General features: G+C 36.3%; 1 protein-coding gene across 1 annotated transcript in view; it reads left to right on the plus strand.

The window, feature by feature from the left end:
* LOC119794156 (corticotropin-releasing factor receptor 2) overlaps positions 1 to 14,439 on the plus strand; it is an 82,414-nt gene extending 67,975 nt beyond the window's left edge. The window contains exons 7-12 of the mRNA XM_038301553.1: positions 1,067 to 1,127; positions 1,208 to 1,280; positions 2,593 to 2,678; positions 9,429 to 9,564; positions 10,022 to 10,063; positions 12,450 to 14,439. Of these exons, the coding sequence (XP_038157481.1) occupies positions 1,067 to 1,127; positions 1,208 to 1,280; positions 2,593 to 2,678; positions 9,429 to 9,564; positions 10,022 to 10,063; positions 12,450 to 12,590 (539 nt within the window). The 3' untranslated portion in view covers positions 12,591 to 14,439. The remainder of the gene's footprint in view (positions 1 to 1,066; positions 1,128 to 1,207; positions 1,281 to 2,592; positions 2,679 to 9,428; positions 9,565 to 10,021; positions 10,064 to 12,449) is intronic.
* The last annotated feature ends 12,180 nt before the right edge of the window (positions 14,440 to 26,619 follow it).

The following is a 26,619-nucleotide window of genomic DNA, read 5'->3' on the forward strand; positions in this document are numbered from 1 at the left end:
GATTCTAATGTAACATAAAAACTGTAAGTTTTTAACTTCACAGATATTGCCTTTAAGGAAAAACAGAAAAGGCAAAGCCATTGTTGAATAAAACTCCATAAAAAGTTCCGTTAACTGGTTGTCACAATGAACAATCGAAACAGTGACGGTATAAAGCTATGCTACGCTATAAACAATACTGGTAGAAAACTTGTTAGGGCTTGCTGAGGAATCTTTCAATCAGGGCAGAAGTTCCCCTTCTAGCAGGTCACCTAAACTTCGGAACATGTGTTAGAAAAAATGACCATAGTTAAATTTCAGACGTAAATCCAGCTGATAATCTATGGTAAGACTTAACAACTTATGTTCACAGAACCTTTTCAACTAACCTTACTGATTTCAAAACTAATTTATTTTAAGTCTTTCTTCTGTCTGGACTGAGCTTACAAAAAAAAATAAAAATTGTTGCAAAACCTCTTTTTCTTCTATGAGACAAATACAAGAAGCAGTTAATGTTCAAGCTCATTTGGTGAGTCTTTGAATATTTGATGATTATTTAGAGGGCCATTCTCAACTCACTTGACAGATTTGTGTAAATGTTTTATTTGATTACCATTTCTGCAATAGGGGGAATCAAACAAAATACTGGAAAAATCTTTTGACGAGACAGTTTTATGTCAGAAATCGTTCTTAGATATTGGCTTTGTCAAAGCACCCTCAGTATATAATTTTGTAGTATACTTTGGACCCATCATTTACATGATTGTGTATGAGAAAATTAGTTTTAGTTTTCATTTATGTGGTTTTTGACTGTGGAGTTTAACAGCTATAAAGTGTAGTTTAAGTGTAACTCTTTAGGAAAACAATTATAGGGGATATATTGTCTTGTATTGGCTGTTAGTCCTTGTCACCATTACCTGATGTTCCTGACCATTTTTTTAGTTGTTTTTTGTTTTCCTGCCCCTCTTTGAAATTACTGAGTGGTGACCACTGATTTCTTTTTTTGTTGTTTTATATAATTTTAAAATTATAACCAAACATAAAAAAAATTATATTGCCTCAATCACCTTTCTTGCCTTTATTCTAGGCATTCCTTGTCCTATAATTGTGGCTTGGGCTATTGGAAAACTGTATTATGAAAATGAAAAGTAAGTATCTTTGTTGAAATCTATCAATTTTAGTATTCTTTAAATATACAATTCATTCTTTCTCTTTTTCCTATCAACAGATGCTGGTTTGGTAAAGAACCTGGAAAATACATGGACTATATTTTTCAGGGACCAGTTATTTTTGTGCTTCTGGTTAGTGGCTTTAAATATAACCATATATGTGTGTTTAACTTTTACACTTGTACAAATCAGTGTGACAATCAGCTATTAGAGGGCATTTTTTGTATTCATATGTATTTGTAATTTTAAAATTTCCAATTTGGTTGGGATGGTGATTCACTGGGATTTTATTGATTTTCATATTCAAAAGTGAAAATATTATACAGAACTGTAGAAAAATTAAATATGGCAACGTCTTGTAATGGGTGGCATTCAGACAAGAAGAGGCAGCTTCACTTTAAAGGACTGTTTTTCTTTGGAGTTGGAAGAAAACCACTATAATTCATAACAAATCAATTCCCACATAGTGCTAAAGGCATTATTTTAATATATATTTGCCTATACAGTAAGTGACTGTTATGTCAAGTGTTCAGGTATATTGAGCTTCTCTATATGTTCTGACCAGTGCTGTTACTCTAACATCCATTTCTTGTCCCATTTCTATCATCATCATTGAAAAGATTATTTTATATGAAGAAGCTATGAAGTGATTTTGAGTGAGTCATAAAGCAATCATAAATGCCAACTGTAGCTGTCTACCATAAGACATTAAGCAGTCGTATCATAATATGCTTCCTAGTCTTTTGATGACAATGTAAACATTTTTTGACAGAAACAATCTGGTACTACATAAAATTATAGGGTGTTAGAGGCTTGAATGCCAAGCAATTCAAATCATTAAATGGCCAGATAGTTCGGTATTGCCTTTCTGTATTAAAAGCCATGACTTAAAGATGTCTTCTTGTCAGAGTAACACATTTTCAAATGACTTACCTGAATTTTAAATGCAAGAGTTATACATCAGTCCAAACATCTGGCTAAAATAGTTTTGCCTAGATTATGTGCAATAATTTTATATTGCAGTTTCAAAATTTTTATGGCTTTCTGTCTAAGGCTTAAATTCAATAGTGACATTTTTTAAGAATTAAACCATTTCAAAAGTGATTAAAAGAATAATTTTGTGTAGAATCCTGATTTTGGATCTATGAAATTATATTTGCTTTTTCAGGTGAAATTACATAGAACTTGTCATCGTGCACAACCCCTTACAATCATGCCGTATCACCACAACTACCTCTGTTCCTCTGATGTATTGTGCCTCTCCATATCGTATTTTGAGTTGTGCTTTGACTTGTGCTGTTCTGTGCGCCAAAGCTTGCAGACAGCTCAGTAAGCTTACCAAGAGCTCACTGAGCTGTCTGTTCTCACCAGATAATTGTCATCCGCGTTCTCCACTGCAAGTCATTACCGCAGAGCTCAACTATGCTTTTCTCTGTCTTTCCAGATAAACTTTGTTTTCCTCTTCAACATAGTAAGAATTCTCATGACCAAGCTAAGAGCTTCAACCACATCAGAAACAATTCAGTACAGGTAAAAACACTTTGTGTATGCTTGTGTTATGTACTTCTTCTGATGTGTGTACACAAAATCTGTATTTCATTTGTGGTTATGAAAAATGTATTTTGGCATGTTACATCTAAAACATTCAGACTTCTGACAAGTAGACACTTTTATAGGCAAGTATTCACACTTAGCATTTAATCCTAAATTCAAAATGACCAGATCGCATTAACCCGCTCTACTTAACAAACTCATATTCCTGTCACACAGTGGCAACTGAGCAGTAAACTCAACATTGGCTCTGCCGATATCTCTGTAAACTCATCAGTCAGGCCTTGGTATTACCATGGGTACACTGAATATGTTAATCTGAATTTTCACATCAGGTTAACATTGTCCAACATTTCAGACAAAATTTTTTAGCAGAAAATACTTATTTATTGAGTCAAACTGAACAATGTTTATTAAATGTATACAGAAAAAGAGCTTCACCAAAATGTACAGTTCTATTTATTTAATTTGTTTAGTTTTGTTTTTTTCACTGGTCTGTCCGATTTTCCAAGGACCAAGGACACTTTCCAGATGTTGAAGGAGTTGTAATCTGGCTGTAGTTTCTGATGATAGAACTGGAAAAACCAGGAAAAATTCTGTGACTTTTATCTTTGTTGGAACCACATGTACAAAGATGTATACTAGAAAGGTCACTGATTGTTGGTGAAGCTTACAGTTCTTCACTTCAGCCTAGAGTCAGTTCTAGAGGAGGTGCTGGAGAAAAAAAATTGACATGTTTTTTGTGGTCTGCAAGATCTCTGGAGAAGATGAGGTTCTCATTGATCTACACAAATGAAGAAGAAGCCCACCCCCAGAGCTCAGGAAGATAATAAGATAATGCCAGCTGCAAGGGATCCCTTAAAATATTTCTCTATGGATTCGATTTCCTGGCAACTGCTGTTGTACAGAGGGCTGGTAGGTAGTAGACCTCCAGGTAGGAGGTCCATAGAATATAGAGATGGAGAAAACATGCTTTACTCTTAAACAACTGTTTGAGGTCTAAATACTCGTAAAGAAATTACTCAGATATATAGGATCAATAGATATGTTGTATCATAGAGGTGAGCTAGAAGGAATGGCAGACTGAATACAGGAGAAGAGGCTGTAAAAAGACCAGGCTTTAACTCACTGCTGTTTCTCCGCCCATTTCGATGCTCCGCCACTCAGCAAACCTAGCAAATAGTTAGAACTTTAAGAGAAAACCTGTGCAATTTTGCACATCACCTGAGAACCTTAGTATTAAGGCATTACTCAGATGAGATGGTGACTCCTGTGGATTAACATTATTAGTGGTATTTTTTGCAGAAGTAGTTCATAATACAGAATCTGTTCCAAAGCTTGATTTGTAGCCGCTTGTTGGCCTGAGAGAAAATGGAAAACAACATCATGAGTCTGAATTATGGTTATCTGATTAGAGAGAGTTCTCTCGAAAGTGTGAGCTGGGTCAGTTTGGCCTGGTTGTTCTGACATGGTTTTGTTAAGGGTTCTAACCCACTTGCAGAAATAACTCTCAGTAGGCAAATAATCACTTCCAGAGTTTTACAACATAGTTAAGGGATGAGGTTAGTTTCACTGGAGAGATATTTCTCAGTAGCAGTCACAGGTAAACCTTGGAATGCAGAAACATAAGAGTTACTGTGGACACAAGAGGAGGCTATAACAGTCTCAGAAGGTGTCACTGCTTCTGACCCATTTGCAGAAATTACTTTCAGTCGGCAAATAATCACATCCAGAGTTGTACACCATAGGTCAATGAGGATGAGCTAAGTTTCAAAGGAGAGATGTATCTCAGGTACAGTCACAGGTGAACACTGGAATGCAGAAACACAAGAGTTACTAGGGACACAAGAAGAGGCTTTATCAGGCTCAGAAGATGTCTTGACATTTACTATTACTGGTTAACACCAGTGACGTGCGGTGAGGTTCATAGCTGGTGAGGCACTGACGTCATCAGAATCAGATTTGCAAATAGATGCATAGATTGACAGCAGTTTACAGGTTATGTTTCACTTCTGCATCCTTACACATACGTACAAACTGTAGCTCACAAAACACACATTTCCTTAAAAAACAAAACAAAATAAATGTTATTACTGTCTTACCTTTACTTATAAATGAATAGAAGTCCTCCTTATCTTCCTTCAGTTTTAAAAGTCTCTCTGTCTCAATGGAGATCACTGCCAGGGAAGAAAGCCTTCCTTGATCCGTCCTGTTCCTGCCTTATGTTTTCAGTCTCTTGAGCACCCCCTGCCATGAGGCAAGAGAACTGCCTGCCTCACCTCGAACTTGTTCTCTGCCGTTTATAATCGCTCATTATACGAAACACGTTACACAAACACAGTTGGTGACAAAAAGCTCTGTACATTATATACATAAGCCAAATTATTAGAAATAAGTTCACATATTACATTTGTTTAAACCATTTTATTGACGCCGTACAGCAACATGCTCTCTCCGCTTTGCAGCCAGCGCAGAGCCAGGGGTTGCGCAATCCAAGGTGAGGCAGAGCTCGCTGCTGCCTCACCGGCATCGCTTCCAAGCATTTGAATGGGAAAATAAGAAAATTCAGCGATTTTGAACAAATAAAAATCGAAATTGGTGAAGCTACATGAAAAATGAATATTTTTTAGTACAAACCACCGGATGAATATAACAATTTAAATTACTTTATGATTATATATTTTCTTTCTTTCCATGATGGCTGGTGAGGCACTGCCTCACCTGCCTCCCCTGACCGCACGTCACTGGTTAACACCCATGCAAAAAGTGACTGGAAACTGGCTTGCCTTATACAGCTCTGATTGATAGGTAATATGCTGCAGAGGAGAGCACCTGCAAAAAACGAGTCCCAGCCAGCAGCAGTCCAAGATGCCCTATGGTGCAGAATCTATAGTTGGACATTCACCAAAAAGTTGAAAAACCCCGCAGTAGGTGTGGACTTGCATGGCAGTGTGCTACAACATGCAAAACTGATCTCTTATGAGTTTATTCTATGGGCTTATTAGAAAGCACACTACAGTTAGCAACAAAAGCTGGATTAGACCTACCTGATATAGCCAAGACTGTCACTACAGCAAGACGTATTGTAAGTATTTTTGCCCTGACTTAATACAATGTCGTCATAGACGGAAGCATCGACTCGACTTTGACTTTTACTGTCAAATAGTGGACTTGGAAAAATCACATCTCGTTAATGCCCTAACCCGAACAGAAAAGAGAAAATCCAAACCCCATTCCCGTACACATATTTTTTAAGCGTAATTTTTCCCCCAGGCTGTTTCATCCTGGACAGAGACCCATATAGCCTTTTTAAATCCTACACTGCTTCTTATAACAAACCGATGTGGAAAGCTACAAAAAATGAATATGATGTGCACTCCTAAGAAAGTAAAAGGTCCTGTCTACTTATTGTTTAAAGGGGTCTATAATACGAGTCATTGGCTGTCATTTTACAACCAAGATCAAATTAATCTGCCATAATAATTGTTCCAACTTAATCTTCTTGCCTTCTATGTTTGCAGCTGTGTTTTTATGGTTCAGTCACCTTTCAAAGAACCAATATGCTTTGCAGTAAATGCTGTGATCACAGTAGAAAGGTTTTGGATTAGATGTGTCTGTTATGCTTAAGACCCGTATCAGAGTGAGGTTGGGGTAATTACAGTGCTTTTTGAGAAAAAGTCTCTTCTATTTAGTCCTACCATTAACCACTGGAAATAAGTGTAAAACCCTCTCATGTGTCTGATTGCTAAAACCCCAAGGCTTGTTTTCAACACCTGCTATCAATGTACATTTTTTCCTTTTAACGTCCAATGGGAACACATTGTAGTATCAAAGTGTTTGTGGTGTCAAAGCTCAGAATATTTATAGTGAAATTGAAGGTTTTCCGGCTGACTGGGACAGAAGTTTATTATTGTAAGCCTTGAGGAGATAAACGGGTGGTATAGTAATATGTAATTCATGATCCGCATTACCTGTCTGCCTTCAAGTGTCAGCCCCTATTTTTTCTAATTATAATCTAATTATATTTAGAAATTTTGAATAAATAACTTTAATCTGAATTAACGTCACTGCTCTTTTAGTTAGTACTTTTAAAGCTTACATAAGGTCTCCAACAATGAAAAAAAATTATGCTTTTGTGTTGAATAATTATAATATACAGTAAAATTTATCTATATTTCCACCTCAACACCCCGGGTCACTTTACAGCGACCAGGGGTCTGTTTCACGAAGCAGGTTTACCGAAAGCTCTGTTTTCTAGACATGAAAACAGGGAATCTCTTAGTTTTCAGTTTCACAAAGAGAGTTTCCTTAACCCCTGTTTTTGTCATGGTAGTAACATTCTCCCCAGAGCTACCCTGGCAAGGAGCAGGTTTTCTTCAGTGAACTCAGAGTGTCCTCTGTCTCCACTCTCCTTACAGCCAATCACGCTGTTTTATTTCCTGATTTAGTAAAATTTTTGTCATAGTTTTGTGCATAAAAATATAAATATCATTCCCTAGGTCCATTGCGCGCATTAGGTTTTAAAAGCAAACATTGCATGTCCGTTTCACAAAGATCTTATTAAAGAATGATCGGCACTGTTTCACAGAAAATTAAATGTTTATAGGGAGAGGATTCTTCAACTCATTTGGCAGGATATGGGATTACTTGTTTTTGATTTGTTTAATATGAGTGAGATGTGGATCATTTTATGTTTTATTTAGAGTACATGAAGAACTACTGAAATTGTTTTCAGATTACACATAAATAGATTAATTAATTCAGCGGGGGAAAAGGAATTACTTTAGGGTTTGGATTAGGATTCACTTGATGATAACCTAATGAGACTACTGGCATAATCTGAAGCCATTCTATGGGCCTGATAGTCGCTAATGACAACCATTTATTGAGATGATAACATCCGAAGTGTGGCTGCAAACAGCCACTTACTCTATACTGTATAAAAGAAGACTGAATAAACATAAGGAGAAACCCATGAGATGATGCACAGGTTCTATATATTAGAAGAGCATTTTTAGACCCCCTGCTAGATGATTTTACATAGATAGATACATTGAAAATCCCATAATATTATCATGATAACAACGGTCTACGGCAAACCCTTTTGAAATATACTAGTTTTATAGAATATGTATTTCTAATATCTGAAAAAAACATTTTTACTTAGGCTAAATGACCATTTCATACAAAATGCCATTCTATGTATCTAGAACAAAGATTCTGGATGTCTATAAATTAAGTTCAGAACTCTATTGTCATAGTATTACTGATCAGCATTTGTATTATAAAAAAAAAAAAAAATGATTTCAGATGTCATATATATACTTTCAGTCAAGGTGATAAATGTCAGAAAGGCCACCTAAAATGTGTAAACGATTTCTAGATATATAAAACTTAATTCTCACTAGTATTATTTTGCTTTTTTTACTTTCTAAAATTAAATTTCTACTACAGAAATGTAATTTTGAAAATAGGTTTTAACAGTTAAGTCTAGGAGTGGGATTTAGATCTGGAAGAATCTTATTTTAGTGTTTTATAAATGGAACAATAGAGAGCTTTCAATAAATGTAAAAAAGCCTGCCATAGCCAACTTCAAATAAACTTACACATTAACTCGAGCAGTAATCTTCTCCTTCTCCATCTTCCTCTCCTTTGCAGCTGCAGAGCTGTTTCTCTGTCTTTTAAACACATTCTCCTTTTTTATTTTTTGTATTTCTGCATTAAAATCTCTAGTTCCAGTCAGGTGAAATATGCACTTCCTGTTGCCTGTTGTCATGGTAACCCCTCGAATCGGTGCTCCGCTGATGATGTCTTTTCCTACTTGTTACGCACACACTAAATTCAGAGTGGTTTTACTTGGAGTCGATTGAACTAATCCATAGCAGCCGTTGTAAAACCAGAGACTCAGTGTTCGTTAAACCTGCTTCGTGAAACGGACCCCAGGACTGTATATTACCCTAAACCCAACATCTCCAAAGTGAAACATTATGGTGTTAGTGTAGTATTGGACAAGGAAACACATCAGAGTTGATGCTAAGAAAGGTTAATCTAAATACAAGAAAAACAAACAAACATTGAGAAAGCAAAAGACGAGTAAAAACCACAATGTAATGTAATGTAATTAATTTCCCTTCTGGATCAATAAAGCATGGCTGAATCAAACTGAATTTTGAATCTTTTTCAAGACTTGACATGAATGGTTTGGAGATATTCTTCATTCAATCTTTCCAAGTCTAAATTATTTTGAATGAAGAATAGGAAATAAATGTCAGTCCATACATCTGCACAGCTGTTAGAGATACATAGATCCCAAAGGGCTTGCACCTGCAGTGCAAGGTTATTTAACCAAGTATAGCTCAGATGTACAAAAGTACAGGACTTTTGTCAGATTTTTGTTTGAAAAAAATTGAATTTAATGAATCAACATCCTCTTGAATTATGCACAACTTTTTCTGATCTATCATTAAATCCAGATAATGTCAACAAAGTTTGTCCTTATACCATAAAACATGGAATATAGATGCTTAAAGATGATAGTCACTTCTTATGAGGAGTTTCCTCTTTTGAAAAAAAAAAAAGTATTATTTCTGTTAATATTGTGAGGTAATACTGGAACAACAAGTTTTTTTTCTTACAGTGTCATATGATTTACAGTGCAATGTATATTCCACCTTCTATTTTTATTGCCTGAGAAAAAAAAGTGTTCATGTCAATTTATTGTCTTCACAGAAAAGCTGTAAAAGCCACTCTTGTCTTATTACCTCTGCTGGGTATCACCTACATGTTGTTCTTTGTCAATCCCGGGGAGGACGACATCTCACAAATTGTTTTTATCTATTTTAACTCCTTTTTACAGTCTTTTCAGGTAAGAATCATTCTCTCTTATAGAGTATCAATAGCTAAAAAGTACAAAACCTACACATGTGAATCAGTTTTTATAGCAGAGTTGTATCATGCTTTTGAGTCGCTGTTGAGCTCTCTGGTGGGAGGATCATTTCAGTCAAGACTCTTGCTGTGCTTACAATGTTTACATCCCTCCTCGCCTTATGCTCTGTGCTCTCAGCTGTCAAGATTAGCTGGTCAGTGTGAGCTTGATTTCTGCCCTTTAGCTTTTACTTTTTGTGGTATATATTTTTATTATCTTTGAAATAAGAAAGGATGGCCTAGGAACATTTTTGGACACTTTTATAATTCAAAAATGTGCTTCTAGAACATAAGGGTACTGACCTTTCCAAGTGAATTGTGTCTAATCTAATTTATGAACAGTTGAAGAAATTGGGTCTTATTTTTTGCTATTTTTGATCATGTGTCTTGTTCTACAGGGATTTTTTGTGTCAGTGTTTTACTGCTTTCTAAATGGAGAGGTAAGTAAATAATATTTTTTTAACAAAACAAAAATTGTAGTTTTTTTATTTATAATCTTAATCATTTCCTTTATGTTTTTGCCTATATCCTTCCTTAAATGTGATCTAACAACAGCAGCGTTAACGAAATGAATGCCAATTAATGTTCTTAGTCATTTGGTCAAATAGGCATACTTCAATATTGCTCTTTCAACATGATGGGAAACCTTCAATACCTGCAACAATCATAAAAGGATTTCAAAAAAAGGCAAATTCATAGAATGCCAGCACCTGTCTGGAAGCCATCAGTTAGTTTTAAGATGACAAACTTTAGGTTAATTGGAATAGTGAACACATTGGCTAGGGTCTGATTTGAAGCTGTAAAACAGCTGTTGTACTAGAAAATATTAAAGGGGTCATAGAATGATTATATAGGGTATTTGGTGCTGGTCTTTAAGGTCTCTGAATAGGGTGTCTAACATTGGTTGGGCTGAAAATGGCATATTTGCTGTTCTATGAGCCCTAATACAAGCCTGGTTAAAAGCTCTAGAATGAAACAACAGCTTTTCTTGTTTTTATGCTATGCTCATAATATTTAGATGAGCTGTGCACTGATTGGTTGGTTTACAAAGAATGAAGCTGCTGAGCAAAGACGAATCATGGCAACAAGGAATCACTCACTGAAAGATCGAAATTATTGATATGGTAGGGTGAGCAGACATCCTCCTTTTCCCGGACATGTCCTACTTTTCATACCTAGAAAAATGTCCGGGGGGAATTTTGAAACCGTCCGGGGTTTTGGTCGACTACAGTGCAGCACGTAGTCGAAACTCACCCTACATTCGAACAATGTCGGTTCGAATGCCCAAGTGCTCGGTTTTGCATTCTATGACCCCTTTGAAAGCAACACAAAAAAGGCAAGAATTTGTTTTTTTAGATTTTCTTTTTCAGCGTTATTTAACATTTAGATTACTTTAACAGTGTTGTCTTTAAATACTATAATTCTTAAAATATTATTTGCTAACTTTAATATTCTTCAACATTTGGTAATAAACTGTTAAGGTTTTAATGATCTGTAGATACATGTGTATTTTCATGTTACTATTACACTTTTTAAAAAGTGTATTTGTTTTGAAGTTTTGAATTTAAACTTAAAAGTTGGACATTTTGAGAAATCTATATGATTTCCTTCAAGACAAAAATTAGATAACATGGTCAACACCACCACTGTATTATTCATTAGAGTAGTTCTTTAAAAACAGACAACTGTAAGGTACCAATTATGAAAACAGCTGAGAAGCTCACCCTTTCTTAGCCTGTTATCATTATAGTCTAAATTTAACAGAGATCATTTGGGAATACATTTTGATTGTTTCTAGAATATATCAGTCTGTCTATATATACAGATATATCTATATATTTAAAATATATAGAGTGTGAAGCATGGGGGTGAGAACATTATGCCATGGGATCTGTGTTCTGCACTGTGGTGCAGTGCTAGTCCACTAGACTGAATGGTAAAAGAGGAAATCTTTTTTATCAATATCTTAGATGAGCAAGCCAAAAGTATTAATGAGTCCATTAGTAAAACAGTACTGTAACTTAACACAATCTGCTAAGACAATAAAATATAATTAAACATTACAGGTTGCTCTTTAAGTTACATAGTATCACTTAGGAAAGCTTAAGAATGTCAAGAGTTCTGAGGAAAGGTCTGTTAAGATGTATGAAAACCTGATGACCTGGGTGTCGACTGTAGGGCATCTCCAAACACTGTTTCCACAAAAATGTTCTTTTGGCTATACTTTCCTTTCCCCCATTGACTACTGAAGATGAAAACCATTGACCCTATAACCCTGGATGAACAATAGGCATAAACTATATTTATGTCATGGTTCTCCCCTTTAGGGACTCTTAAGTTTTTAGTTTTCAGCTATTCGTTATTGTGTTTTGTTGATCTTTGGTTTATTTTCCATTATATTGCTGCAGGCTTTAGTTACTCTCTGTTGCCCCGTTGTGCTTGTTTCCTTTCCCCTTGGCTTCCTTCTATTTAGTTTCACTCACACATTCTCCATATTCATCTCATTAGGCCATCCTTTGTACTTTTCCTTTTTATATGCTCCACCTCTGCAGTCACTCAGTGATGGTTCCTTTTTTTGTTGTTTTGTTTTTGTACTCGTCTCTGGCTTCCCATGTGAGTTTTCCCTGACGTTTTGGTTTTTTGGGTTCTCTGTATTTTTGGATTTTTCCTCAGTTACTTCATGAAATTTGGGAGATTCACCTCTGCCTTCTGTCTCTGTGTCTGCGTTTGGGTCCTCAGCCAACCTCCATAAAAAAGGAGGAGAGGTACATATTGTGTTGATGCAAACTGTATCATGCCATCAATTGCATTTGTCGAACATTACAGGTTCGCTCTGCTGTGAGGAAACGGTGGCACCGCTGGCAGGATAACCACACTCTTCGAGTACGAGTGGCTCGAGCCATGTCCATCCCCACATCTCCGACCAGGATTAGCTTTCACAGCATCAAACAGACTACAGCTGTATGAACATGGGAACAAACTTTATTCCCTTTACACATGCTTATCCACAGAAGAGCCTTCATCCTTTTTAATCCAATAATACAAATAAGACAGAGAAAATTACTTCTAAGTCAACAAGAAACTAGAATTTGCAGTTCTGGTTCAGGATTTTAGAAGCTGCATTGTTTTATGAAAATGTACAAAGCCTAAGATAAAAGATTTGAAGTTATCCCAAGAGAATTTTGCAACAGCAACAAGTCACCTTTTTGAAACATAGCAGTTCAATGTTCCTTCTGATGTTAACTCACTGCTTATTGTTTATTAAGGAGAAGACAAGAATTTAAGAGGCAGCTAATACACTTGTAGGAAGGCCACTCTCTCATTATGCTAAAAGAGGGCAATCAATAATACTTGAATTTTAATTGAACACAATGCATCCATTTGATTAACTTTTTTTAAAGGGTTAAAAACAATTATGTAGAATTGAGATTGGATTTTTCCAGGGAATATTTTGTTTTGTTGTTCAGTGCAGGTTTACATATTGTAATGGTACTTTTTTCAAAAGGTTGTACTTTCCTATCTATTCTTTGTGTTTGTTCAAGCCACTATTTTTTCTTTTCTGTGCAAAAACAAACACCAGGGTGCACACAGAAACAACATTCAAATTCAGGGCCTGTCTGGTGCCCCAGAAGCCTCATTCCCAATTCATCTTTATTCTAGAATCTAGATGTTTAAATCTAAGATTATATCTATTACTTTAAGAAGTGAAAGTGATTCCTAGCCATTTATGCAATATTTGCATATAGTGGACAAAGTGGCATGCATGGATTTATCATGCATGCAGAGTGAAAGCAGATTAAATTCTTTTTGGCTGTATGAAATCCTTGTGGCTTTCTCATAATCAGTGTCACAACTAAGCTTCTGCTGCTGAGGAAGGAAAGCCTGATGGATTGGGAACTAGTCACTTCCCTAAAGAGGCGCCCTGGTCAGGTCAGCATATTTCTCTCAATGTAATGCCAGCTTTTACATCTCAAAAGGCTTATCCCACAAAGTAACCCAAACAGCAATGTGTTTGCTATGGTGTCTGCTTAAAAAAATATAACTGCTGAACTATTGAAAGCAGATGATAATTATAAATTTTTTTGGAAGGTATTTTAAAAAGTATATGTAATTTGTTGATGACCTAAAATGCTGCTGCTGTTAGAAAGTATGTCATCACACCATTTGAATAATTTCGAGTATTGTTAAACTTGTAAAATGGGTGTGTTGAGTTTTGAATTTCTTCTAATAGTTCACATGAACTTCTCCTAACAATATATTGTTGTTGTTGTTGCTTTTTTTGTCAGTGTTATGAATGATGTCTAGTTTGTCTGTTCCATAACAAAACTTGATCAGGTTCATCTTAGTAAATAAGAATAAGTATAATCTCATTTGGTTCTATATATTGTGACTTATAGCTTATAAAAATCCGCATTTTGTTTTCTTTCAAAAACGTATTTACCACTGAAGGCCAAAAAAAACATTTTTAACATAGCATTTGTTCTAGTATTTGAATTCAGTAGCCTACTTTGTTCAAACACTTTTTGTATGATTAAGGGCATCAATGCAGCATGGCATGAGTGCTGTCAGCTCATAGTGGCCTTTATCTCATCTGCATTTTGGGATGTGTCGACTTTCGTCTTGTTCTACACAATATCTTAATGGGTTCTGTATGGGATTTAGGTCAAGTAAGTTTTTCTTGGCAATCAAGCTGGGTGGCCATTCAACCAGGTTTTTGTACTTTGAGCATTGTGAGCAGGATCCACATATGAAACTGGTAAATTAACTAAAATCCTGATAAACCTTTTAAGCAGAGAGAATCATTAAGTGCATTAAAATGTATATATAGAAGGGTCTGCTGAGTTTCGACTTAGACAACACAAACAAGAAATAGACCAGCCTGGACCACCCTTTCTAGGTATTTTGTGCTTAGGGAGTGCTTCAATGGACTATATGTGACATTTTGGTATGTAATTTTGATGGTATGCAATATTATTGATTTGTAATGTGTTTGTATACACACACCACACACACACACATATATATATATATATATATATATATATATATATATATATATATATATATATATGCACACAAACACACGGATTGCATGATGAATCGAGAACGTCATGCTTAAAATGTCACTTTTTTCTTAAAGCTTGATGAACATGAATAATAAATAAATGAAAAATATTTAGTTATTTAATAAAAAAAACAAAACGTATTGAATTATTACATTTTGCCACTTGTAAATTTATTGAATATATGGCAGTTTGGGCTTTCCAAACATTCAGGAATATTCTCTCGATGTGAAAAATGTGTAATGAGCGGGCCTGTGTTCCTATTGGCCAGTTTTAAAAGGATTGACAGCTGAGTTGTGATATTACGTGCGTTGGAGATGAGCAGCGCCTCACCTAGAAAATGGAAAAGAGCTTACGTCTGTGCCAATGGGCAGGGTTAAAATGGCAGCTATCTCGTCCAATTTCAGTAGTCCTGTCGAGCTTTCAAGACTTTTAACCCCGCCCATAAGCACAGCCGAAAGCTCTTGTACAGTTTCCAGGTGAGGCGCTAATCAACTCGAACACACATGCTGTTGGAGTGAAGCAGTCTGTGCTAGTGGGTTGTAAGCACCTTTGCACAAAATGTAACCATTCAGCAGTCAATGCTGTTGAGATCAGACTCAAATAATACGTATAGCTACTGTAGGTCTCAACCTATTGGTTTGCACTTTGAGTCTGTCCATCTGTTTGTGGCTGAAATTCAGATTATAGGCTCAAGGTGATCCCCAGAAGTGAGCAAAATACTTTCTAGAAACTTGTAAGATGAACTGTGGAGGGGGAAAACCCCACAACTCAGAATCTCACCCATTTCTGTGCCTAAAGGTATCCTTTGTGTGACAGCCGATACAAAATATTTGAAGCCTTGAGGAGATAAGGCCACAAGAACTGGAATAGGACCACCTGTATGGTCTTGTTAGGAACCAGCTCATCCAGCACATGGACGAACCTTGTAAAGGAAGTCGATAACAGGTTGGTCTGTGGTGGCTTCCCTAACCTCTTTCTTAAGGTCCAGCATGGTCAGCGAAAGTCATGTAGTGTCCGGGAAGATAAATTCCTCTGCTCCACTGGCCACTGAATCGAAAGTTTCATGAATCAGTGTCAGGGCATAAGGTTTAATGCTCTTTGTCCCACGTCTTTAACAAAGGGTAAAGTTAAATCATCCAAAGAAGAGAGCCCACCCCGCCTGTCTGGGTTTCAGTCTCTGCTGAGTTTCTGTCCTCTGACGGGCAAGAAATTGTTCTGTAGCCCCCTCCAACCAATGTCTCCACTCATCCAGAGCCAGCTTGACTCCAAAAACTTTCCAGACCTCCTTAGAGGTAGTCCTGGAGAAAAAGATACAGATGTGAGCTTTACTATCCGAACATCTTTGGCTTAGAATGGCGTTCACCCCCTGCTAGATACATCAACTTCAACAATGGACTGAAGGTGTGGGTTGGGGGAATGGACAACAGGTGCTGACGAGAACAAACTAAAAAAGCCTTGTCAGCCTGATAATTCCAACAGAAATGAATACTGGACAAGGTGAGAAAAAACAGTGAGGAAGCAACTGGTCTATAGTTATGAATGCATTGGAACAGAGAATAGCAAAACCCTGAAAAGTCTGTAGCTGTTTGGAATCAGTTAGAGTTAGCCATTCAGAAACAGCTCTCAGATGGATCCCTGTGTATTTGATCTGTATACCGAGAAATAATGTTGATGACTTATGAAATTAGCATTTCTCAGATTTGACAGGAGGGCATGGAGCTACAGAGTTCTGACTTTAATGAGTTTTGAGGATTTTGGAATGAATGAGAATTTTGTCCAGGTTACATAGAAATAAAACAACTTTTTCTTTCAGGACATGTTTAACTAGGGTCTTGAAAACGTCTAGCAGGGTTCTGTTTTTGTTGACTTGTTGGCCATTTTCAGATTTACTGGGATGCACCTGTAGGGTTGTTGTAGGGGTTGGGGTTTGGGTTGGTTAATAAGACGGGAAAAAACTGTGTAAATTATTATAAAAGATGTATAAAACATGAAGTATTTAACAATGTTTTTGTGAAATTCTCATTGCTGTCTTTTGTAAATTTATGTTGAATTACAGCAAATATTAAATCAGTGTTCTGGTCCGCTACACTGATGGTGTAAAAACTGGTGTAAAAACTATACCTTTAGATTTGTTGTGTTGTAAATATTATATTTTCTTCACTGCAGAGTATGAACCTGTAAAACTGTACTTCAGCATGTCTTTCCAGGATATCGACATGTTACATGAACCTAAAAGGACTACATGACTCTGCTGTTTTAACACTATGTTCATAGAGTTTTATAAAAATAATTTGTTTAAACACACCAAAGAGAGAACCCATGTTTACTAATTTAACATATATATTGCATATTTTTATGTTGTCAGTGGACTTCGTCAGTAAAATCAGTTTTTAACATTACAATTACATCAGTTTCTGTACATGAAGTGTAATCAACACAGTCGGATGCCAGATCTTCAGATTATAAGAAAAAAAAACATATTGCCTTACAAACAAGAAATACATTTTAGAGGGAAAAGAGCTGTTGTCTCAGTGAATTCAAATAAAACATTAAGTGTATTTTTCATTGAATTTTTGCTCATTTCTTAACCAATCTACATGAAAGCAAAATGAAGATTTTCCATTTCCTTGGAGGTTCTAAGGAAATATGTCTAGCAAAATCATGAACCAGTTGCTAGTGCTAAGATGTTATAGATTTACTTGTAATAATGCCTCATATGTTATTTCTATGGTTTAGGATTCCTTTGAAAAGATGCCAGAAAAAAGTCTTGAGTTCTCTCTAGCCAAGCAAAACATGGAATTATGCTCTACTGCGGAGGTCTTCAGCAGGGGGTCCGCGACCCCTAGGGGGTCCTCAGAGGTACTGCATGGGGGTCGCAAAAGTTTTGGTTGATTAGACTTTTTTTTATATTCCCCCCTGGATTTTTTTTTTTTTTCAATTAATTGAAATGTCTTTAAATACACATTAACATGAATTCAACACACTGTAATAAACAGATAAATGGAGGCAGAAGATATATTTCAGTCATCAATGCACACAGGAGCTCTTTCAAGCTGGGCACCGTTTCATTCACAACACCTGTCCCATCAACAAGGAATCAGAATCAGGCTTTAATTATCCTAGGGGGAAATTACTATCGTTACATGACACTATATGAAATAGACTGACTATAGGACCAGTTTGATATTACACAATTTCATGTAATATATATAAATAGGGGGTCCTCGCTCGATCTGGCCATCAGTTTGGGGGTCCTTGGCCTGGAAAACCTTGAAGACCCCTGCTCTACTGCCTTTTAATCACCCATTGCTATACTTTGTCAGTCAACCGGTTGGCCTTATATTTGTTCTTTACTTAGATAATTATAAAAACTTGTATTAAATCAAGAAGCCTATTTACACACAGGCTTCTTGATTTAATAAAAAATATATTTTATAGATTTAATAGAAAATGAAATAGACATCTTTCAAAGGAAGATAAATTAATGTAAAGGCAAATTATATTAAGATAATACCAGGCTTAAGCTTGTTTGGCCCTATAGTATTTTGAGGATTTATGGAAAGTTTTATAGGTTTAAAGGCCACCTTGCCACCATGCTAACCTTTAGCCCTAGAAAAGCTGGGTGGGAATTTATATTTTTAACAGGGGTGAGTGTTATGTTGGACTTAATTGTATCACCAATGAAATACTAGCAAAAATTATGTTAGATAAAAAATGTTTGGAAAGTTAAACAGCAGTAGGAAAAATTGTTGTGTTTCTTTTTTTACATATAAACACTAAGCTTGTATAGTTTATGTTTTTAAACCAGGTTATCACACCTGGGAATCTTATTCAGGCTCATGCCCAATAATCATAAGATATATAAAATGTTTCACAAATTACCCTAAAATATATCAATTGCTATTAGTTTCAGTGGTTTTGTTTTTTGTTGCTTCCATATAAATTAAATACATCTTCTGAGAGAGAAGGAAACTAAATCTTTACATGTTTTTTCCTTATATGTAAAAACTTAATAATATTATTCAAAAATGCCAGTGTAAATTAGTAATGAATAAAACACATCCTTAGAGAGAGTGCTTGCTAGATGTAGTTTTTTTACATTTCAGGCAGAGGCTTGAATGAAATGGAGCAGAAACTGCAGCCTTTGCCAGCAACCCTCAGGACACATCTAGCTTTACATCCTCAGACAAAGAGCTGGGACTCTAATATACCATAACGAATGCTTGTTGAGTCAACTAATACTCTTGGTAGTTGTCAGCATTATGAAAAGAAAACAGATGTCATTGCTTTAATGTTGACTAACACAAATTTAATCCTTTCAATGTGAAATTGCATTTTAAAAGTAATGACCTTATCTGGACATTTGGAGAGCACTCCTTGGCTTCTACTAGATTTTAAATAGTGCACTGTTGTAAGTCTGATTAGCAGTCCCTAACCTTTTTCAGGGTTTGAGATTTAAATGTTTTTAAGAATATAAGCCAAAAAAAGAACACAATTCAAATCTAAGCACCAAGAACACACTATGATATATTTATTCATCTAAAACTATGAGTATTGTTTTAATATATTAATTGTTTTTCAATTAACTCACTGTATAATGCATGCTCCAAGGTAAGGCTAAATTGGTTAATAAAGTGTTGAAATTCTCTCAGCAAAAAGAGAGCAGATGTAAAACTGGTACTTAATTGCTTAAAAGAAAAATCATACCTTCAATTTTGTTTCAAAAGTTATGAACGACTTTTATTTTAATATGAATTTTAATAAAAGAAGTATAACCTTGCTATGCTATTTATTGACAGATAAATAACAGGTACAAATATATGGTTTGACAAAATCATTCTTGAAAAACAACATAATACAGATAAATTGGTGAATCGGCTGTAAAGTAGAGTAGATTCTGAAATGATGAACAGGAGTGAAAGAAATAACAAAAATAGGTTTCTGTAATACTCCACAATAAAACTGCAAATTATTTGGTTTCTGAAGAATGAGACTGTTTGCCTGGAGGAATCTAAAGAAGCTGAAGTCAGATATTGTTGCTGAAAACACTTCCTAGACCTTCAGGCCTTTTTGGACCCACAATAATCTAATTTATAAGATTTATGAGAAATCCATGCAGTATATCTTTGGCCCATCAGAAAAAAACAATCCTAAAACATGTTAAGGAAATAAAAGATTGAATGCGGCAGCTAAAATGTTAGGTGCAAGGAATAAAAAAACCATACAGTAAATACAGAGAGAGAGAGCGTATTTCTTTCTAAAGAAAAACTGACATAATTCTCCCAAAACATTGTTGATTGTTGTGTTTATGGGCTGTAGGAACTAAGCCTTTGGGCGATAATTGCAATAGATTGAGTGACCTTTTTCTCACATGAAACAAAATCATGGTTTTAAATACCCAAATCCTAAGGTCAAGTTTGGAGTCCTGCAACTTTTACTTGCTCTTTAAACCTAGGTCATATCTGTGAATTTACTCTTTAGAGTAAGAGACTTAGTTATGAAAATATTGTCATGAAACAAAGACACATATATAATTAGCTGGACCTACAGTACATCCCACTAAATTTCAGATTTTAGGCCTGAACTTTGTCTCAAGTTATTGGTGAAATGATAAAAGAACTCCTGAAACCAGTCAAGTCTCACTAAGGCAACTTTAAGGGACTTAGGGGAAGCTAAGTACTTACAAGATTTTTTTCATTGACAGGAATAACATTGCGGTTTTTGGAATAGCTTAACCAAAGTTTGCAACTTATTTTAAGAAAACTCTATGTGTGACATGCACAGGACTCTATACAAAAGGGATCCAACAGTCTGAAACTTCAGATAACATTAGTCTAATAGTAGTAAACAGTGGTGTCAAAAGACCTCACAATGATATTGACTACATAAGCAAAAGTATAGATACTTGTGTGAAACAGGACTCTGGTTAAAGTAAAAGATCTATTTATTTATTGCACAAAAATCTATTTTTTTCTAAGCTCCCTTTGTCATGATCTCAGCCCCGGTAGCTGATCTAATTACTCACTTCCCTCTCCTACTGAGCCCTCCCCACTCACAAATTATCCTTGATCTTATCCACCTGCTCCTTCTACTTTATATCTGGTTCAGCCCAGCTATCGGGGCCAGATCATTGTTCTATTGTTTTGTTTGTTAGTTTCAGTTTGAGTTATGTCCTTTGTTCATGTCCTGGCTTTAGGGGGTCCAGTGTGTCGAGAGGGATTTAGTGTGTGTTTAGTGTTTGTCTCATGTCTCCTGATCGTGTCCAGGCTCTTCTCCGCTGAGCCTGCTCTGTTCCTGTTTTGGCTATGTGTGCAGGGGGAGCTAGTTTTAAGTCCCGTAGGCCTGGATCTTGGTTGGAGCCAGTTTAAAGTTCCGCAGGTCTCCTGGAACCGTGTCTTGATTCTCTGTTTCTCTTACATTAAGCGTCATAACCAAGTGGCTGGAATAGTGTACAGGAACCTCTGTGCAGATTATGGGCTGGAACCCCAAGGTCAAAGTGGAAAACACCTCCAAAGGTGGTAGAGAATGATCAAGCCAAGATCCTGAGGGACATCCAGATACAGACGAACCGAATGGTAATGGCAAACCAACCGGACATTGTGGTGATAGACAAAAAGCAGAGGAAAGCCGTTGTGGTTGACATAGCAATACCAACTGTAACATCAGGAAAAAAAAAAAAAAAAAACATGAAAAACTAGAGAAATACCAGGGGCTCAGAGAAGAGCTGGAGAAAACCTGGAAGGTCAAGGCATCAGTGGTACCCGTGATCATTGGGGCACTCGGCGCAGTGCCCCCCAAAGTTGAAAAATGGTTACAGCAGGTCCCTGGAAATAAATTAGACAATCGGTCCAAAAGAGTGCAGTTCTATATACACATATATATATATATATATATATATATATATATATATATATATATATATATATATATATATATACACTCACCGGCCACTTTATTAGGTACACCTGTCCAACTGCTCGTTAATATTTAATCTCTAAGCAGCCAATCACATGGCGGCAACTCAGTGCATTTAGGCATGTAGACATGGTCAAGACAATCTCCTGCAGTTCAAACCGAGCATCAGTATGGGGAAGAAAGGTGATTTGAGTGACTTTGAACGTGGCATGATTGTTGGTGCCAGAAGGGCTGGTCTGAGTATTTCAGAAACTGCTGATCTACTGGGATTTTCACGCACAACCATCTCTAGGGTTTACAGAGAATGGTCCGAAAAAGAAAAAACATCCAGTGAGCGGCAGTTCTGTGGGCGGAAATGCCTTGTTGATGCCAGAGGTCAGAGGAGAATGGCCAGACTGGTTGGAGCTGATAGAAGGGCAACAGTGACTCAAATAACCACCCGTTACAACCAAGGTGGGCAGAAGAGCATCTCTGAACGCACAGTACGTCGAACTTTGAGGCAGATGGGCTACAGCAGCAGAAGACCACACCGGGTGCCACTCCTTTCAGCTAAGAACAGGAAACTGAGGCTACAATTTGCACAAGCTCATTGAAATTGGACAATAGAAGATTGGAAAAACGTTGCCTGATCTGATGAGTCTCGATTTCTGCTGCGACATTCGGATGGTAGGGTCAGAATTTGGCGTCTACAACATGAAAGCATGGATCCATCCTGCCTTGTATCAACGGTTCAGGCTGGTGGTGGTGGTGTCATGGTGTGGGGAATATTTTCTTGGCACTCTTTGGGCCCCTTGGTACCAATTGAGCATCGTTGCAACACCACAGCCTACCTGAGTATTGTTGCTGACAATGTCCATCCCTTTATGACCACAATGTACCCAACTTCTGATGGCTACTTTCAGCAGGATAATGCGCCATGTCATAAAGCTGGAATCATCTCAGACTGGTTTCTTGAACATGACAATTAGTTCACTGTACTCAAATGGCCTCCACAGTCACCAGATCTCAATCCAATAGAGCATCTTTGGGATGTGGTGGAACGGGAGATTCGCATCATGGATGTGCAGCCGACAAATCTGCGGCAACTGTGTGATGCCATCATGTCAATATGGACCAAACTCCCTGAGGAATGCTTCCAGCACCTTGTTGAATCTATGCCACGAAGAATTGAGGCAGTTCTGAAGGCAAAAGGGGGTCCAACCCGTTACTAGCATGGGCATGGGGTACCTAATAAAGTGGCCGGTGAGTGTGTATATATATATATATATATATATATATATATATATATATATATATATATATATATATATATATATATATATATAAGACCTGATAAAGCCTTGCCTTTCATCCAGTAGCTCTTTGATACTCCCTTACTTCCTGTCTCTGCCATGACCAATCATCTGCTTTAAGACTGTTTTTTCCACAATTGCTTTTTCCTCCGTTGAGCTGCAACCATCAAAATGGCCATCCTCAGTTATGAGGATGGCAATTTCGCCTTTGTTTTTTCACCTTTCTTTGTGAGAGCCTAATAAAGGTGATTATAAAATGTGCCCTAAAATTATTATTATTATTATAACTAATGCCCTAAAATGCATTAGTTTGAAGTGTTTGTATAATAACAAAACCAATTTCTATTATTTTAATAGAAAGTTAGTTGCTCTACAAACACTTTCTTCCAGGGGCGTGCACACATAGACACTAGGTGGTGCTAAAGCACTAGGAAGTTTGCCCTCTATCAAAGAAAATGCCCTTTTGAAACTCGTTTTTTTTTATTATTATTATTAAGATTTTACTGAGGTCGGTTTTGAAATGATCTTTTGAAAACCTGAGCCATTAAAAACGACTGAAACAATGACCCGAAATGACCGACCTACTTGCGCACACCCGACCAGCCTCTCTCTCTTCCTTTGTCACGTGAACTCGCTCGGTCGCCCGCAGGGCATGCCAGATGCGCAGCATCATAGCAGTTTGCAGATAGCAGGAACGGTCGCTGACAGGCTGCTTCTCCCGTGCCCCATTAGCCAGGTAATATACAGATCAAGCAGATCATTTTGTTGTGCATTAAAATGTCTCATTCAGCAGCACCAAACACGCATTTTGCCGACTGGTCACCAGATAAACTAGTCGTCTCCTTGTAAGATGCTATTTTACTTTTTATATTTTGTATCCATATTTTTTATCTTAAGTGTATACATTAGTCTATTTTATTGCATGACGTATACCCACAGTTTTTAGATATTTTATTATTTTATTTACCTGTTTCATATTATATGTTTCATGTTGCACGATTGTACCACAAAAAATTCCTAGTTTGTGAACTCCTTCACTAACAATGGCAATAAACCTAATTCTGATTCTGAAAGTTTTACACTGTAGCCCGAGTCAATGACAGATAACGTGAGGACGACCACATAGGCTACAAATAATTTTGGTAGAGTTTGCAATTGCAAATCTACGGAAGAGGATTAGGGCCACTGAAAAAAAAAAAAATAAGTTAACTGATTTTTAAATTTTATTTCAGTTTAGTATGGGAAAAAAGTCAGAATGCTGACTTTAATCTCATAATTCTAACTTTTTTCTCATAGTTCTGACTTTTTGCTGAGAATTCTGACTTTTTGCTCAGTATTCTGACTTTAATCTCAGAATTCTGACAATAAAAAAGTCAGAATTCTGACTTTTTTCCCATGTTAAACTGAAATAAAATTTAAAAATCAGTTAACTTTATTTTTTTCAGTGGCCCTAATCCTCTTCTGTACAAATCTATGTGTTAAGACAAACGTTTTCTGTTGTATAGGTTTTGTTAGGCAACATAAATTAACACATTTTGGTCTCTTTATTGTCTTAATTGTATATTGATTTAGTAATTGCAGCACAATGCCAAGAAAGGAGGGTTAATCATATTGAAAAATCTTAAAAGCTGTTCACATTTTATTTTTAAGTGGTTCGTGCAGCAGGTATTAAAATAGCTATTATTTTGTAGGCTACCATAAGTCATATCCACGTGACAAGACTTCCAGTCATGTTGCCCTAATAGCCCATTATTTAAACTAATGTGGCATATTTGTTAAAGCTATTATTATTATCATTATTATTATTATTATTATTGTCATGATGGTTATTATTAATATATTGTAGCCAGTCACAGCAGGGAAGCTCTATACCATCAACATATAACAGGACAGGAGATGAGGAAGAGTTCAGGGAAGACACAGAGACAGAAAAAGACCAGGATGAGGGAGAGCAGCAGGGTGAGGGAAAACAGGGAGATGAGCCAGATGAAAGAAGTATGCTTTAGTCTGTTCTGTTGGTGATGTGACTTTTTTCCATTGAAAACTCACGTTTAGAGAATGTTACAAATAAAAGTCAAATTTCATTCAACATGCGTTTATTTTTTTTATAATTAAGTGTTACACGTGCGCTAAAAAGTGCCCTCCCCCCCCTCCTGAGCACCTGCCCCCCAAAATGTCTGTGCACGCCTCTGCTTTCTTCAGAAAGAAAATCTTGAAATAGTCATGGAGGACATATATTAACTGTTTTTTCACCTGTCTGTCTTGGTAATCAACACTGTTGGAACTATGGGATGTTCTCCACCTTGTTGAAAGAGATATGTCTTATTTTGATCAAATACTATAATTTTCCTGAATGGGAAGCGATTCATCTTCAAACTTGGAAACAAAGTCCAGTGGATTATATATATTTTTTTTTACTTTTTTGGAATAATTCATAAGTTGAACACCTAGAAAGATTTTGTATTTATCTAACGTATTGCAAAAATTGTTACCAAGCCAACTATTGTCCCAAATAGGATGGTTTCAGAAAAAAAAGCCATATGTGCGCCAATCTCTGCTTATTTATTGGTTACAGACGTATTCTCAGACCTTTAAAGTTCAATTCAATTCAGTTTATTTATATAAATTGTGTATAACACATTTCATCTCATGGGCCTTCACTATACAGGAAACAGGCCTACACTGAAAAAACAGGCCAACCACCAACATCTAAAATAATGGTGTTTAAAGCATGGCTGATACTTCCAGGATATCTTTAAAGGGATTTTACACAACACCATGCCATGAAGGGTTAATTATTTATGAGGTATTATTTCACATTCTTAAGCAGTTATGCAATTAGGTTAAAACAGTTTTCTTATTTTATTTCATTATAATTTTTCATAGTTTGTCATTTCTTTTGCATTTTATTTTGTTTTAGAAATAGATAAGGAGTGTTGAAAAGTGTGTGGATTTATAGTTTCAAATGCAAAATATATTTTGGCATCTATTGCTCTCTCTGTGGGGGTCTGTAGGTGGAGCTCTTGATTCTTGGCAGACTGACCCCACAGAGCTGTGGATCATCTGTGGTACTCATTCTAATGCAGGTCCATCTTCCCTAGACTACCCACTCAATCATCATCAGGTCATTGCACCACTCAGTCTCATCAAAACCCTAAAGGTTCTGTTTTTGCTTTTACTTTGTCTGCCCTTTCGCCTGCTTGCAACGTCATCTATCTGATTCCTCTTCTGCACTTTCTGTCAGAATCTTATTTCAGATGTATTGCATATTTTCAATGAGAAGACAAAAATAAGTGTCACAGGAGATCAGCGAAGGTGACATGTAACTTCAAGCAGGTTAGGTGAAATTTGATGATAATTAAAAACAACCAGTGTTTTTCAATAAAATATAAATGTCTTTTATATTGTAACAATTGTATGCCATTAATGCACTTTATCTAACAGCCTCAGGACAAAAAAAGGGGACAGAGAACGAAGGCGAAGACAAGCAATGAATAATGCAGGCTGAGAATCAAACCCAAGCCAAAAGCATGGAGGACTGACAGCCTCATTATAACTTTAGCCTGCTGAGTTCATGCAGAAATTTAATCATCTGAACTAGGGCATAGGAAATGTTTCGTAGGTCACAGCCTACAGTACAAGTCACTTAAACTATAACTCTGGGAAGAGAAGGAAATTGTTATAATCTTGATATTTTTTTTTTACATACTTCCACAGTGAACT

Source organism: Cyprinodon tularosa, unplaced genomic scaffold (assembly GCF_016077235.1).
Source record: "Cyprinodon tularosa strain WSP-4 unplaced genomic scaffold, ASM1607723v1 ctg47, whole genome shotgun sequence".
NCBI lineage: Eukaryota > Metazoa > Chordata > Actinopteri > Cyprinodontiformes > Cyprinodontidae > Cyprinodon > Cyprinodon tularosa.